Source organism: Equus asinus, chromosome 1 (genome assembly GCF_041296235.1).
Source record: "Equus asinus isolate D_3611 breed Donkey chromosome 1, EquAss-T2T_v2, whole genome shotgun sequence".
Lineage (NCBI taxonomy): Eukaryota > Metazoa > Chordata > Mammalia > Perissodactyla > Equidae > Equus > Equus asinus.
Genome location: NC_091790.1, coordinates 111,279,746 through 111,296,250, shown reverse-complemented (window position 1 = coordinate 111,296,250; position 16,505 = coordinate 111,279,746). Strand labels below are relative to the sequence as shown.

General features: G+C 39.7%; 1 protein-coding gene across 19 annotated transcripts in view; it reads right to left on the bottom strand.

Annotated features, from left to right (window-relative positions):
* Nucleotides 1-16,505, bottom strand: part of ORC5 (origin recognition complex subunit 5) — a 133,259-nt gene that overhangs the window by 55,921 nt on the left and 60,833 nt on the right. For 12 of the 19 annotated variants that reach the window (XR_011502174.1, XR_011502175.1, XR_011502180.1 and 9 more), the window contains one exon: nucleotides 7,044-7,156. The exons of 2 other annotated variants lie outside the window; for them this stretch is intronic. Coding sequence is in view for 12 of the 17 variants with exons in the window: in XM_014831913.3 (XP_014687399.1) it covers nucleotides 7,044-7,156 (113 nt within the window). In the remaining 5 variants the exon portion in view is untranslated. Of the gene's footprint in view, nucleotides 1-3,040; nucleotides 3,156-5,683; nucleotides 6,056-7,043; nucleotides 7,157-16,505 lie in introns of those variants that run through there. 5 more of the 19 variants (XM_070505621.1, XM_070505645.1, XM_070505608.1 and 2 more) reach the window with 4 other exon arrangements.

The following is a 16,505-nucleotide window of genomic DNA, read 5'->3' as shown; positions in this document are numbered from 1 at the left end:
GGTAGGGCTCCTATTTTGTTCAGTAATCTGTTTATGGAACTATAGCAGAGCTTGTGCAATAAAATTCTTTTTACTAGAATGAATGGACTGACTTAAAAACACCAACCAATTTAAATGCATTCATTTATAAAAGCTTGACTATATTCCATTTCTCTGCTTTGCCACTGGGAAGTACTTAACTGAATCATACAGTTAAGATTTCTGGACTTTTTTAAAATACTAAATTAATCAGGAACTGAATATGTAAGATCATTCCTTTAACTTTTACTGCCCAAGATGTACGACCATCTTTCTCTCTCATCCGTCCATCCCTCAGTATAAACAGGTAACTTGCCAATGAATCCCCACGTATATTATTCTAAAACAGGGCAGAATTTGATACAATAAACACAAAGGCAACATCAAAAATTATGTCACACATTCCAAAGATGTGCCTTCCAGGACTTGGAGACAAACAGTCCACTTTAAAGAAAGCTTTAACTTACAAAGATAGTTGTGTACTTTGCATGCACTTTCTCTGGCTTTTCACAGCTTCAGATACATATTAGATTCACATAAATACAATTTTAAGATTTTGGATAGTTTTTAAATACTACAAGAGATTGTCTCTCACAGAGAACACAAATGAATTATTTTCTGAAGTAAACATCTATAAAGAAATAGGATAAACACAAACAGTGCGGTAGCCATGTGCCTAGGAGTACTTCCTCAGTCAGAATTCAGAATGCTTTAACAGAAGTCAATCACATGGCATATATCTCAGGGTTTAATTTTGCCCTTATCCTTTTATTCCACTTTGTTGACTCTTTTACTACACTGAAGCACTTCTTTCTCACGGGATGCCATTTTATTTCCTTTTCCTTTTCTAGGCAGTTTGAGCTCTTTCTCAGTTTGCTTCTGACAACCTGCAGCTGTACTTTAAGTTGCAGTCTTAAGTCACCCTGTAGGGTCTGCCCACTGACTGCGGAAGACACAAACGTGGAAACATCCAGGAACAGCATTCCATAAGCGTCTGGTCACCCGTCATGTGTCCTCTCCACATTCCGGCTCCCGCTCTGGAACCAGCCTCCTGCTGCGTCTGTGGCCAAACCTTCCACGGCTCCTTGGTCAGTCAAGTGTCCTCTCCACATTCCACTCCCGCTCTGGAACCAGCCTCCTACTGCATGTGTGGCCAAACCTTTCCACGGCTCCTTGGTCAGTCAAGTTCTGCACGTCCTCTACCTCTTCCAGGAGTGGCTTTCTCTCTTCTGGGCTGAACTGAGAGGTGGCTCTCCTTGAAGGACTCTTCAGCTCTTTCCCATGAGTTCAGAGTCCCTTCCGTACCCCAGGCAGTCCTGTCGGGGGGGTTGGTGTCCTTGTGCACACAGTTCTGCTCCTCTGAGACTCGGAACAACCCCTTCCCACCCTTATCCCTCTGTCCCCATCGCTCACTCACTGAATAACGCAGCACCCAGTCAGTCTTCCTCTCCATCCGAAGACCTGTCTCCAGCCTTTGTGACCTCACTGCATACTTGTCTTTCTCACCTCCAACGGCCTTTTCTACTCTTATGATCACACTCAGAAATGTTCTACCTCTAAAAACATAAATTCAGACATTCTTCCCTCTGATCCCCATCTCTTCCTTTAAGCTATCTGGAACACCTTCAGACAACCAGCCCACAGATCCCTTCACATTCTCCTGATCTCCAAACACATACTGAGCACTATGTGCCGGGCACTGAACTATTAGCTCTCTAATGGCTTTACTTCCTTCCTTCGCTTCCTAGCTTAGCCTCCACGGTCCGTCACTTTATGCGCTCACTTGTTAGCATCCACTGAATTCACCTGGCAAAACCCCAATCCTATGTGATTTCAATTATATCCCTTTGCTGTCCCAGTACCTAGCATATGGAATGCTGCTGGAGAAGATCACAAGTTTCACAGATTGGTGCCACTGTAAATTCAAGGTCAGGAACCTCAAGTGGGCCCGCAACACTCCCAGCAAGCTGCTTTCTTTGTCAGCACTTCCTTCCACTCCCCATGGCAGCTATTTCAAATATCCACATTCCTCTCAAACAGCTACTACCTCTGTCCTTAGTCTCAATTTTGGCTCCTCCTTCACAGGTAAAACAGAAGACATCAAATCAGAACTTCCTTAACTTCTTGCCACCAAACCTCCAAACTCAGCTCTGCCTGAATCCACCCTGTCCTCTCGTTATAATGCAAAAGGATTCCCCTTCTCTCATCCAGGGCTATTTCTTTCAACTCATGTTTCTAAATCCCATGCTTACCTACCATTTCAAGGACTTTGTGCTTTAAATTAATCTCTCTCTCTTTTGTATCATCAGCTCTCCTTCTGTATCAGTTCTTGCCATCAGCATTTAAATATGCTCAAATCTTTAAAAATAATGACCCTCCCATAACCCCACAATCCCTTTAGTAGGTAAGAATCCTCTCTTCTTCATGGCAATAAAATTCTGGAATATGGGCTCATAAGGATAGGTTACGGGTCTGTTACACTTGTTGCCACATCCCCAAAGCCTCGCACAGTGATTATAATGGACAACACAGTAAACGTTCAATGAATAAATGAATGGAAAGCATTCTGTTCGCTGCATCAACTTTCTGAACTACGACTTAGATGCACTATAATCTGACTTCTACCCCCACTACATCCCTGAAAGCTTTCCTGATAAAGTTACAAATGACTGCTTTATCATTAGATCGAATGGACTCGGCTTGATTTCTTGGAAGCAATTGACAATTTTGACCATTACTCCCTTCCCTTAGGTTTTCCCACTTTTCTTGTATATACAACTTTATATATAACTGCTTTATCCCTTAAACTCATAACAAGAGTATTTCCCCATGCTGTTATCCTTCAAAGTATGATTTTTAATAACTATAGAGTTTTTCATAAAAATGTACAATAAATCATGGACCCATTCCCCTATTTTGGACATTTACGTGTGTCCTGTGATCTAACTGCTCATTCCCTGCCACAGGTCTGGAATTCAGCCTACCTACTTCTTCGGGGGTAACCATCCTTGGGGTCTCCTCTCCCTACCAAGCCTCGATTTGGAATGAGTGTGTGTCTCCTTAGCTGCCGTTATCTTGCTGCCCCAAAAGACAAGCCCACAATGGTTCCCTTTCATCTGAAGTTTTACTGCTAACCACTGCAGGAAAACACACAATATTTATATGTTCAGCATATACTAGGTTTAAAGCATTGTGCTGGGTTTGAGGTAAGAGAGTGATTGACACCAACACAGTCTGTGCTTTGTGCTTCATGGTCTTACACTGTAGAAGGAAAGATGAATTAATTAAAACTATGATACGAATCACGACAAGACAATGCGACCTGTAACACTGTGTATGTGTGGAGGGCTGGCGGTGGTGACGGTGTATCTGAGAAGGCTTCTTCAGGGACACACATTTAAACTGAAATCTAAAGGTGACGCTGCAGTTAGCTGGATAAAGGAGAGGAGGAGCTGGAGAGTGCCGCACAGGCAAAGGGGGGAAGCAGGGTGGTGAATGTGAAGAACTGAAAGAAGCCAGAGCGGTAAGCGCAAACCCCAGGGAGAAGACGTGTGCCAGATGGGGCCGGGCACAGGCAGGGCCCTGCCCAAGGGGGCCTCGTAGGCTATTCTGGGTTTTTACCCCAAGAGTTAGGGGAAACTACTGAAGACTTAAGTAGGAGGGTGACATTAAACTTGTAGACAATCGTTCTGGCTGTGGTGTGGACAACAAATCCAAAGGGCATAAGAGCAGAGAGAAGACCACTCAGGAGGCTGCTAGCGAAGAGATGCTGGAGCTTGGTCTAGAGGGGCAATGGTACAAACGACAGAAATGGATGAGTCCGCAATGCACAGGAGGACCTTGGTGGGTTCAACAGGACTGATGCTTGTACACTGGGAGTGTGGGAGAGACACGCCAGGAATGACTCCCAGGCTTCAGGCCTGGGCTACACGGCGGCCTGCAGTGCTGACTGCTGAGAGGGAACACTGGAGGGAAGCTGGGTCCTCCCTTCCTTGCTGGCAAACAGGAGCAGAGCTTAGAACTCCTGAGTTCAGTTTTGGAAATGAAGTGATGTAGCTGGGAAACATCCAATAAAGGTCAAGAAACTCAGAATAAGGGTCCAGCCTTTAAAAACTGGGGAGGGCCTGGCCCCACGGCCGAGTGGTTAAACTTCCGTGTGCTCCACTTCGGCAGCCTGGGTGTGGACCTACTCCACTCACTAGCCATGCTGTGGAGGTGTCCCACATGCAAAATAGAGGAAGACTGGCAAGGATGCTAGCTCAAGGCTCATCTTCCTCAAGCAAAAAAAAAAAAAAAAAAGAAGAGGATTGACAATGGATGTTAGCTCAGGGCAAATATTCCTCAGCAAAAAAAAATAATAAAAAAAATTGAGGAGTCATTAATATGTAGATGGTTGTTGAAGACATGGGTACAGCTAAAATTGCCTAGGAAAAAAGTATAATATGAAAAGAGAAAAGAGCCAAGCCTCAAGGACCAGCTACATGTAAAGGTCAGGTAGAGAGGATAAGCTGGCAAACAAGCCTTAGAAAAATCAGCCAAAGAATAAAGACGAAAACCAGAAGACTGGGTTTCTGGGCTCCTCATGGGCTCTAAGAGAAGGAGTTTTAAGAAACAAAGAGCAGCCAACAGTGCTGGGTGTCATTGAGAGGACAAACAGCCTAAGGACTAAAAAAGGTTCTGGGAAAACGGAGGAGATGCAATTAAACAGGAAGAGGGATCCCACCCTACTGAAAAAGGAAAGAAAGAAGATGGGTACCATGCAGGGAGCTGAAGGAGTTCTCAACTGATGGTTTCAATCTTGTTCTGTGAAAGACTGAATGCTGAACAGAGTGAGTACAGGAGAGATGTTCCGATCTGTGGTTTCATTAAGAATCTAGGCTGAAAAGAAGCCTGTGAACCACATGCTCTATTCTTCAATGCAGGAGGTGGAATGGCTGGGAGGCTAGTAGAAGATAATCAATCATAAGGAGAATAGGGAAATAGAGTCAGACTGCACAAGCCCCAAAGAAGCCCACATTTTTACAAGCAGCTGGGGGCAGCAGCAATCTGGAAGTGGCAACAAGAAGAGAGGATGGCACTGAAAGAGTGCTTAACTCCGAGGGATTGGGGTTTGAGAAAATAAGTAGCTACCACTAGAGACAACTCCAGGGGAAGTAGTATCCCCAGGGAAGTATCCCCAGGGAAGAATCAGGCTTCCACTAAGGAACAAGGAAGAACATTAGGAAAGAGAGAAGGAGACGGGAGGCAGGGAAAGAACGGGAGGGAAATCAGCAGAAAAGGACAAACCACCACAGGGATGAGAGCGGAAGAGGGCGATGGGGGAAGAAGGAGGCAGTCATTCTCTGGACACCCTGCATGGAAAGCAAGGAGGCGTAGAGAAAAAAAAGGAACAAAGCACACGCTGGAGTGCTCAAGTCCTATGGCAAAACCAGCTCTACAACTCCTGCCCCCTCCTGAGGCGGGAAGTGGAAGGGCATTTCTCTGGGTGTGCTTAACAACATCACTGATGCTGCAGATTAAGTAACACCCAATTCAGTTTGGTTCACTGAATTCATCATACCAGGCACTCACAAACCTCTGTCTTGACCATGATTATGTTGGGGCACAACCCCACACATTCTGAGTAATGACAACATCCCTAAAATAAACATGCTTCACTCCAAAGGTACGCCTTTGACACAGGCTCTTAGCACAGAGTTTTTAATATTATTGTTTAGAAAAAGAAAGTTATTGCTTCATGGTCATACTGATTACATTCAAAAAAAGTTTCTGCTCAATTTCTTCTATGTAAAAGTTTGTGCAATTTTATCATAACAACACATTTTGAAACTCTCATCTCAGGTTTTAGAGTCCACACGCCATCAAAATGTCTCAAATACTTGCATCATAATATTAGAGAACTTTTAATTCAGAAGAGACCTCAAGGCAGAGGCTGCCAAGCTGTGGACTTCAGAACTTCAAGAAGCTGAAACATTTATGAGAGGAGACCTGCAAATCCATGTCAAGCACTGTCTTCAGTCTGAATAACGTTTCATGCCTGTGTATTATTAATTTTGAAATATATGTAAATACCTGCATAATTAATTTTCAAAGGCTATTAAAATGGACTCTTCATATTCAAAAAGGTTTGGGAGGCACGACCTCACGGGTTATCTTGCTCCTCCGACCGCTCTACACACACTTCTACTCCTACAAGTCCGGACAGACTGCGATCCAGCTGCCACCATGAGATGAGGTCACCTATTCACCTAAATGGCTGGAGCATTCTGGGTAACTGTCAGCACACCTCTTTGTGAGGAAACCTGTCACATTTTTAGGCAGCTCTTATTTGGACAGACACACTTTCTTCCCTAGAACTTCCAACGCTCTAGAATTGCTCAGCATTAGTTTCATCCATTTTGCACACGATGGACCCTGAAATACTTGACACAGTTACCACCTCCTTCCTAAGGCTACTCTCTCACACCTCTTCCCTCGGTCAGGGATGTGACAGGGTTCTTCATTGTACTGCCCCCTCAGCATGTACCCCTTGGTCAATACCCCTCTTAAAACTGCAAGCACAGCACAGCACACCAGATTTGACTTGCCTATGGCAACACAGAGTAGACCTATGACACCCCTTGAAAGAGACACCAGGATTTTTAAAATCTTGTAGTCAGCCAAAATATTCAGGACTTAAGCCAGGTCTCTCCCATCTTCTTTTAGTACATATGAATTTTTTGTAGTCAACAGTCGGTTAAATCCTACCTTGCTACTATGAGACCATTATTCCAGTCTGCTAAGGTCTTTGAGAATCTTGATTTTTGCCATCTAACACATTAGTTAATTCTCCCAATTTTATGTCATTTGTAAATTTGATGAGAGGGTTCATTCTACAGTGAAACTTATTCACTTGTGGCACTTAAATGATCTTTTCTTGCTGAAACGACTAATGACATGACATCAGGAAGAACATTAATCTTTATATTTAGTATGTCATCTACATAATTCAAGACATTTTAAATTGGCGATTATTCTATGCTTACCTAGCAATAGCTCTGATGAAGTCTAGGGACACTGTGCATTTGTATTTTGGTCCATCAAGCTGATCGTCATGGCCAACCAGGGTTAATAGCTGAAGGGTCACTAGAGAGGTAATCTAAAAACAAGAAAGCATTTTTATGAGAAAACGTTTTAAGGAGATTACATCATGCCCTTGTTTCTGAAAGACTTTATAGTTCCTTTGATAAAAATATATAACTGAATTCACAAGAATATCTGCGGAGAATGACTACTTTTAAATTTGAATACACAAATGTGCATATTTGCTTGAAGTCCTAGTTAATCAAACTAACACTCGTCTTTAAGGATTCCACTAGAGACAGCTTTGTTTCATTAATGACTCACACATGACTGCTAACCATTAAAAACTACAAGTAAAGCAAATTCCTTCTCTACATAAGAATTTTATGGAGTTTCTACCTAAATACCTCCGAATATCAAAACTACATTCTCTTGAGAATCAAGTAGTTGAAATGAGAAGGTGAGTCGCTTTCAGAGTTGGGTAGCTGGTCAGACAAAGGATAAAAGATCCATCCTTCAGACCTGGGCTGAATGTTGCTTTAGAACAGACCACCAATTAGGGAGTCAGGAAAACCCCAGAAGGATTATTATCGGCAAAAGCAAAAGTGTACTGTGACAAGTCAAAATTAAAATACAAAATAACTTCACGTTCATAAGGGCCAACGAAAGTACTAAGTGCTCTGAAAACCAAGAAGGCAAGCTGATCCAAGAGCTGAAATGCTTTGAGCGGCCCATCCCTCTTAGCCCAATTTCTTATTCTCATTCCTGCAGGCCAACAAGAAACGGCCAGCAAGGGCGAGAAGGAAAGATTTGGAGACTTGGTGATCTGTAACTGCTCTGTGGCAAAATAAGGGATGAGTTACAATATCCATAATACCTAATCGTGTCTTAGGAATTAAAGATGCTCACATGAGACTAATACTTTGCAGATGCTCAGGAAACATTCTTTGAGTAATAAAGACAATAAGAGCAGAAGTGATTTGCTTGGTACCAAGTACTCTATACAGAGTATCTCATTTATTTCTCATGACCCTACAAGGTGGACATTCTTACATTCATTTTTTTTTTTTTCTAGATTTTATTTTTTCCTTTTTCTCCCCAAAGCCCCCCGGTACACAGTTGTGTATTCTTCGTTGTGGGTCCTTCTAGTTGTGGCATGTGGGACGCTGCCTCAGCGTGGTTTGATGAGCAGTGCCATGTCCGCGCCCAGGATTCGAACTAACGAAACACTGGGCCGCCTACAGCGGAGCGCGCGAACTTAACCACTCGGCCACGGGGCCAGCCCCATTCTTACATTCATTTTATAGATGAGTCTTAAAGATCTTAAGTAACTTTCCCCAGATCCCAGAACTGGTAAGTGACTTAGCAAGAATTCAAGCCTGGAGTCCACACTCAGCCTATTACACTACACAGACTCCACTAGGTTTCCTTTTACAATTTGTTTTTTCAAGATTGGCACCTGAGCTAACAACTGTTGCCGATCTTTTTTTTTCTCTTCTTCTTCTCCCCAAAGCCCCCCAGGATATAGTTGTATATTCTCGTTGTAGGTCCTTCTGGTGCTCCTACGTGGGACGCCGCCTCAGCACGGCTTGATAAGTGGTGCTAGGTCTGCGCCCAGGATCTGAACCAGCGAAAGCCTGGGCCACCGAAGTGGAGCACGAACTTAACCACTTGGCCACAGGGCTGGCCCTCCTGTGACAATTTTAACAAGAGAACTGTTATGTAGTGCTCAGCCAGCTGTCACTACTTTATTAACAAATTAAAAAATGAACAGATTGTAGATACCACAGTGTGTTATACACAGAAGATTCTATATTTAGCAAATATGAAGATTTTTTCAATTAGGAAAATGTTTTGTATTAATATATCACATAAGAAGCTCTGCATTCAAAAGGCTAAGACTTTAATTTCTAATTCAGTATCACAAATTGGGTTAGACCTTGCAACATTTTTTATAGACGTTCCGTGCATGTTGAAAAGAGTATGTACTTTGCACCTGTTGTACACTCTGTTCTATTGATGTCTATTAGATCAAACTTATTTGTGTTGTTGAAATCTTATATACACCATTTTTCATCTACTAAATCTATCAAAACTGAGAGAGGTATTAAAATTGTCCCATTATGATACAGAGTTTGTCCTTTCCTTCTTATAGCTGTTAGTTTTTGCTTTATATTTTTGAGGCTATGTTATTAAATGCATACTCTTAAAATTACCATGTTTCCCTGGCAAATTAAACCTTTTCATTATTATCTACTGGTCCTTTTCTTCAGTAATGCCTTTGCCATACGGAGTATTTTTTCTAATACTAATATAACTATATCAGTATTCCTTTAGGTGCTCATCTTTTTTCCCAGGTTACTTTTCATCCTTTTACTTCCAAGTGCTGTATTTTCCTAACTTCAGACAATTCTCAAGTAAACAACACATAGTGGGATTTTCTCTTTGTAGCCAGTCTGACAACCTTTACCTTTCACTGGACTATATACTCCACTTGCTTTTACTGTTATGAGAGTCTAAAATTTTATTTTTACCATTATGGCAAGCTTTCCATTTGTCCTTCATCTCTGTGTCTTTCTCATTCCTCTCTTGCCTTTCATTGAACTGAATTATAATATTGTTTCATTCTGTTGTTTTACTCTACTACCTTGGAAGTAGTTATACACTGTAATTTAGTTCTAATTTCCATTTTGATTTCTTCTTTGGCCCCCAAGCTATTTCAGAATTCTTCTTTAATTCCCCACTCATGGAGTTTTTCTAGTATTTTTTGTTTTGTTTCCTTTGGTGGGGGGGGGGAATCACAGGATGTGGTCTGTACACTGCAATCCTTTGAAATTTGTTGAGACGGCTGGGTTCTCTGGGAGAGAAGAGGGTACAGGAACCTGAATGTCACTCTGATGAAGAGTGAAACTGACCACAGTGGTCACCCTGTCTGTCCTGCCTGCTAGGGCCCTTCCTTCTTTCTCCCATGAATGTCTTCAGCTGATGGCAACTGAGCACAAAACAAGCCCACAAAATAGCGTGACCCACGCCAGGCATACACGGTTGAGTGAGACAGGAGTTTTCTCTCTTGCTCATACAAGTACCTGTATAATATCCTCCATTGTACCTCTTGTCCTGTAAAGCCTAAAATATTTACTATGTGGCCCTTTGAAAAAGCTTGCCAACTCCTGCATTCAGATGATTAATTTAACCAATGTGGAAAATGAGATGTTCAGTGACTTTCCCAAAAAGATAATGACTGGATGGTCGTGACTTGACTAGGCATTAGGTCTCCTAATCTCAACTCCAAAACTTCTGAAATGCATGATTATACTGCGATCACAGCTAAGAGAGCTAATATCTAATAAGTTGTATTATACTCTTGCCTGAAAAAAGAATGTGTTAAAAGAATGGGGATGATGGGTACAAAAGAGAATGTTCAAGAGAAGAGACCCAGCAGTGTGCTTCCAGCAACAAGACTTAAGGGCTCCCTGGCCATTAACTTGGAAATCTGGTACGTGCTACAAGTATGTGCTCACCATAGATGCAGAGTTGTCCAGCTGTCACTCAAGGTATTAAGATCATCCTATTATCTCCTTCCCGCTCCCACCCCGACCCCATTCTGTTTCCATGCTTAATCTTCTGATTTCAGAAGAGAGAAGGCAGTTTAGGAGAAAGAACATGCAAAGTCAGGAAGACCTACCTTCTGCCACTCACTAGCAATGGAATTCAGATTAGTCACATAAACAATCTGAGCCTCAATTTTCAAAACCAAAAATCAAAATAATAATACATCAACCATGCAGGTATGTTCTAAGTATTTACGAGATAACTAAAAGTCAAGGTCCTATTTCAATGCCTGGCAAAGGGCAATTGCTCAATAAATTATACATATTTTGTTAACAGGCATAAATTTATTCCGATTTCAGAAATCAAACTTTTAATTTTGAGTTGATTGAGCTGATTAGCAAACTCAAATGTCCTATCTGCCTAATAATTTTTCAACATTTACTCTGCTTAACAATATTTATCAATAAACTGGCATTCTGGCTTAAACATTTGTCTCTTGAGATTTGACTGGTATCATTAATTCTAACCATATCCCTGAGATATTGATTACCTCCAGGAAAACCTACAAAACCAAAAACCTACAAAAAAATCTTAAAAGCTAAGGGCCAGTTGCTGAACCCCAGTTGCCCACGCAAGCCACTGCTCTAGAATCCTGCCTCTCCAGGTGTGCCAGCCACCTCTCCAGTGCTGCCCCTCGTCCCACCGAGCTGCCGCTCACTTCAACTTTCCAAACAGCAACACGAAAATTTTAAACTTGTTTTTAGTACCTGCAAACTAGAGATGTTCTAGATGTGACAATGGTGTGTTTGATTCAGTCTGAAGAACACAGACTCTGAAGGGAAATCAAGTCCTTTATTCAAATAATTATACAAAGGATTATAGGTGATAGGAAAGGTATAAAAAACAGCCAAAATTAATGAATTGGTAACACTTGCTTTGTTGTTAGTGCCATGCCACCCTGTCCAACCTTTCTGCGCCCTCCTCTCACCCTTTCGGTGCTGTATCAGACAATGCTGTGCTGCTATTCCAAAGGATGGACACTTTTTTTGCAAGTGGGTGGTCAGGTCCTTCTTCCTACTTTGCTTAGTCTGGAAACTCTGCTGAAATCTCTCCAACGTGGGTGACCCTGCTGGTATTTGAAATATTGGTGGAACAGCTTTCACCATCACAGCAACACACAGTGGCCACAGTATGACAACTGACAGATGAGTGGTGCGGTTCCCTGACTGGGAAATGACCCCAGGCCACAGCGGTGATAGCACAAATCTTAACCACTAGACCACTAGGGCTGGCAACGCTTGCTACCTATATGGAAATTGAGTCACTAGACATAGGTTTTCTGCAGGGATAAAAATCCCTAGAAGGCAACTTTACTGTTTGTCAACAAATTTCCATTTATACCTTAGAAAGCCTTTATTAGAGTGGACATGAGAAAAGAACCAAACTTAAGGCACATTCTATGATTACTCTAAGAACGAACCATCAGACAGTCAATGAAGTGAACAGATGAAAGCTTCTTTCAATATGCAGTACAGAATTAAATGCTTCTGCATACCGCCATAAGTTTTAAAACTTTCACTAGATTCACTGACTTCACCAATAGAAGTACTTCTGTTTTATTACTTTCTCAGTTTCTTATGCCATACTCCAGAAACGAGATTTCATTTAAGGTATCAAAGGGCCCCACTACTGTCCATATGAAGTAAGTAACATCTAGACTTTTACTAGAAACTAATCATATATCTCCTCTCAAAGCAAGCTAAAAATGAGTAGTAACTCTATTTTATGACCTACTGAATATAACATTTGTTAATTCATTAGACAAATACTTATTGCCTACCTTCTATGGATCAACCATTTTGGCATATGTAGTGGGCATCCCCCATTCCATAAAATTACAAAAGGTACGCTCCTTCCTTTCCTAGAGTTTACCCTCAAATACTACAATAGTATTCACAAAAATCAAAACTGGTACATATTACAAAAAAGATGCAAAAAGAATATTTTTAGTCATTGCCTTTAACTTCTATTTTTAGTTTCAGTTTTAAAATAGGTACTGGTAGATGAAAAGTGAAAGACCTTGTTTCCTTGACTAATTTTGAATTAACAGGGATCAAAATGAAAAGGTCAAATAGGTGATTAAATTAAACCCATTTCAATCCCATAAGAGTTCTCCACATTTTAACTGGAAATGTGAGGAGGATAAGGAAATGATAGGAAGGGGAATCGAGGTGATATAAATAAAGTCAAAGAACCCAGAGTACCCTACACCTGGCACAGATCTTGGTATTTTCTAACTGAAATTATTTCTGTTGTATTTATCTCTCATCCAACGATGACAGAAGGAAGAGTAAAATTGACTCAAGGAGAAAATGATTTCATAAGCTAGTAAAATGCGTTTCTTACAACATTTTATAAGCACATGTGAGTAAAGTTAATGAAAACATTAAAAAAGTCAAATTATTCAACATTTTTACAAAAGTTGAGTTCCCATTTACCTAGTTTATAAGTTAAATGAAAAAAATGGTTAAAATTAAGTTAGCTGTTAAAAATGTGTGAAATAGTGATGTGCATAATAAATGAGGTCATCTGTGAAATATTCAGCACAGTGCCTAGGACATAGTATTCAGTAATGAGATATTATTTATATTATTACTACCTATTAGCACTATTTTCCAATTTCAAATTTAATGAGATTTCTAATAGCCTATTAATTTACTTAAAACTCATTATTATATTTGAAAACACTGTTGAATTTCCTACAGCTTTCTGAATAAAATAACAAGCTTAATTTGTTTAGAAAATACAAAACTTAAAACTATCTGCAGACTAAAAATAACTATATGAAAAATATAACAAATTAAAAATTATATGGCAGGTTGGACCCAGATGTAGAGAAAAATTAAGGAATGCGAGGATAGTTCTGAAAAAATTATCCAGAATGAAGACTAAAGAGATAAAAAGAGGGAAAATATGAAAGAGGTTAAAAACTAGAGAAGAGGAAGTGAGAAGCTCCAACATACTTCTAATCAAAGATCTAGAAGGAAAATAGAGATGAACAAAATGGAGGAGAAGCAATATCTGAAGAGATAACAGACGAAAATTCATTAGAGGAGATGAAAAATACCAACCCACAGAATTGAAGAGCCAAACAAATCCAAAGAAGGAAAAATCAAAAAATATCCACACCTACAAACATCATAGTGAAAGTGCAGAACAATGAAGATGAAGAAAAGTTATTCACAGTAGCTGGGGGAGAAAACACAGATTACCTTCAAAGGAGTGGCAACTGGACTGACAGCTGTCTTATGATTAACAATGAAAGCCACAAAATTGTGGAAAGATAGCTTCAATATATTGAAGAAAACAACTGTTAACTCAGAACTATACACGCAGAAAAAAACAATCTTTTAAGATTGAGAATGAAACAAATACATTTCCAAATTAAGAACAACCAAAGGTTTGATCCCCAAAGATCCCCACACGCTGAAGGGAATTCCTAAAATGTTTCTCCAGGGGAAAGTAGAGGGATCGCAGTTAGAAGGTCTGAAACGCAAGGAGGAAGGAGGAATGAGGAATGAAGAAAGTAGCAAACATGCCAGTAAATCTAAGTGAATTTTCCCATATAGATGATAACAATAATGTATTATGGGCTCAAAAATAGGATTAAAGTGCACAATACCAGTAACATATAAACCAGGAGTGGAGAAAATGAAGTTAGAATGCTCTAAGATCCTGTGATGTCTGAGAGAAAAGTAAAAGTATTCATTAAATTTCGACTCTGATAAGTATGAACATTATAATTTTTAAAGTAACAACTAAAAGAATAGAAACAAGAGTATGTACTTCTAAACTAGTAGAGAGGAAAAACTGAATTATAAAAATAGTTGATCCAAAAGAAAATAAGAAAAAGAAACAAAAACAGATAAGCTAAATAGAAGGTATAAAACAAGATATAAACAAAATAACATTAGTAATTATATTAAAAGGAAACTAATCGCTGCAAATAAAAGAGAAAGATTGACTGACTGAAAAAAATAAATCCAACTTTATACTGTTTAGAAGAGATATATTTAAAACAGAAGAATATGGGAAGGTGAAAGGATAGAAGAAGATACATAAAATACTAACTAAAAAGAAAAATGAAGACAGACAAAACATTTAAAAAGAGATTGAGAGAAAGGCTCACTTAATAATGACAAAATGCAGGCCCTGAGCTCAAACATCTTACAAGACGAGCTACTCGAGACCTTTACTGTGAAGGGTTGAGACACAGAAGAGGACGGGCAGCCAAGGAACCATGGGGTCTTTGGGGAAGGGCATTGTTTAAAGTCAAGACAAACGCATTATCCTTCCCAGTTGGGAAACAGGTAGGAATCACAAGGAGAAAGTAGGCCTGAAATTGTAACAAATGGGAGGATATACAGAAGAGTTAATATGGTCTCCTCTGGCAAAATACATTCACTAACTTCAATCCTTTCTATTTTTCCATAAGGAATTCATTTGTGAAAGTAAGTTGATAATAGTCATTTGAAACTCACACATTAATCTCCCTTTATTATTAAAGGCAGGTTTCTTCAGTATTTTTCTTTTAACACAGAGGAAAACATTAATCACCTTTTACTTTGCCACTAGCATTTCCTTATAATATTTCTTGTAACTTCTACTTTCCTGTGATTCAAACACTCTGAAATATTTAATTCAATTCTTTAACCCAAATTGTTCTAAATTACTCTTCTTCCATTTTCCCACAGGGAAACAAAATCTGTCTTTAATCTAGTTAAGTTAGAATTTCAAGAATATTTTCAGCTACCTTACAGTTTTATTACTTTTACTATATTAGTTATGACAAATTTTCAAAGGCAATCAGTTGGACCAGATAGTGCCTTGAAGTCGCTTTCAGCTCTACCAGGATTCCACGGACAGATTCAATCATTCAAATTGTACAAAGGATACAGTATCACTTCAAGATGCAGCAGTCCAAAGGCATCTCCAAAATACAAATAAGATGATTTGGGCAGGGTGGGGGTAGGGGTGCTGATTCAGCAAAAGCTAATACACAAAAAAAATCTAAACCAAAATGAAATAATTAAATTAGGATGTGATTTTTCACATTAAAAAACACTGATTTGAGGTCTTTCATTCCTTGATTTTACCATATGAACAGAAACAACTTACAAATACATAGTTTAGGGGAACACCACATAAAGCAGTGTACAAATGACCCAAAATTTAAAAGTACTTTACCAGTTTATCAAAATACTGATAGAGCAAAATTGAAAAGAATCAAGTACAAAGATTAATTTATAGGGCCAACATTTTGAACCTCAAATGTATTAATTTATACCTAAATGAAGACTTCCGGAAAAAATATATGAAACTTTTGGAAAATTATTTCTTACATGCATCAGTACAAGAATATCCACCTCCCCCTCCATTATCAGATCCTTAAAATGATCTAATTTTTATTTCCAACTACATATCCATAAAACTCTTGAGGACTTGCTCTAGGTACTGTCCATTCAAAGATGAACAGGATCACAGAAAATACTGACTTACTTCCTTGCCCAACTTTAAATGTTCATGACAATATGATGAAGTCGTATCTCCAGGCTGGCATTAATATCTAAAGAACTTGACATGGTCAATGGGAACACGGCAGAAGTCTCTAGACAGTGAAGGCACTCAGGACGACTCACGGTGGGATCTCAGTTTTGTGTGTTTGCATGCGCATGCATATGTAGAGGTGGGACCAGAGTCTCTCCCACCCACCGCAGCCCCGGAGTCTTCAGTGACAAATCTATCACTCAAAGAAAAGAGCCACACAGAGTCATTCTGGTTATTAAGGCTCTAAATGCAGGAAGTGATTTAGA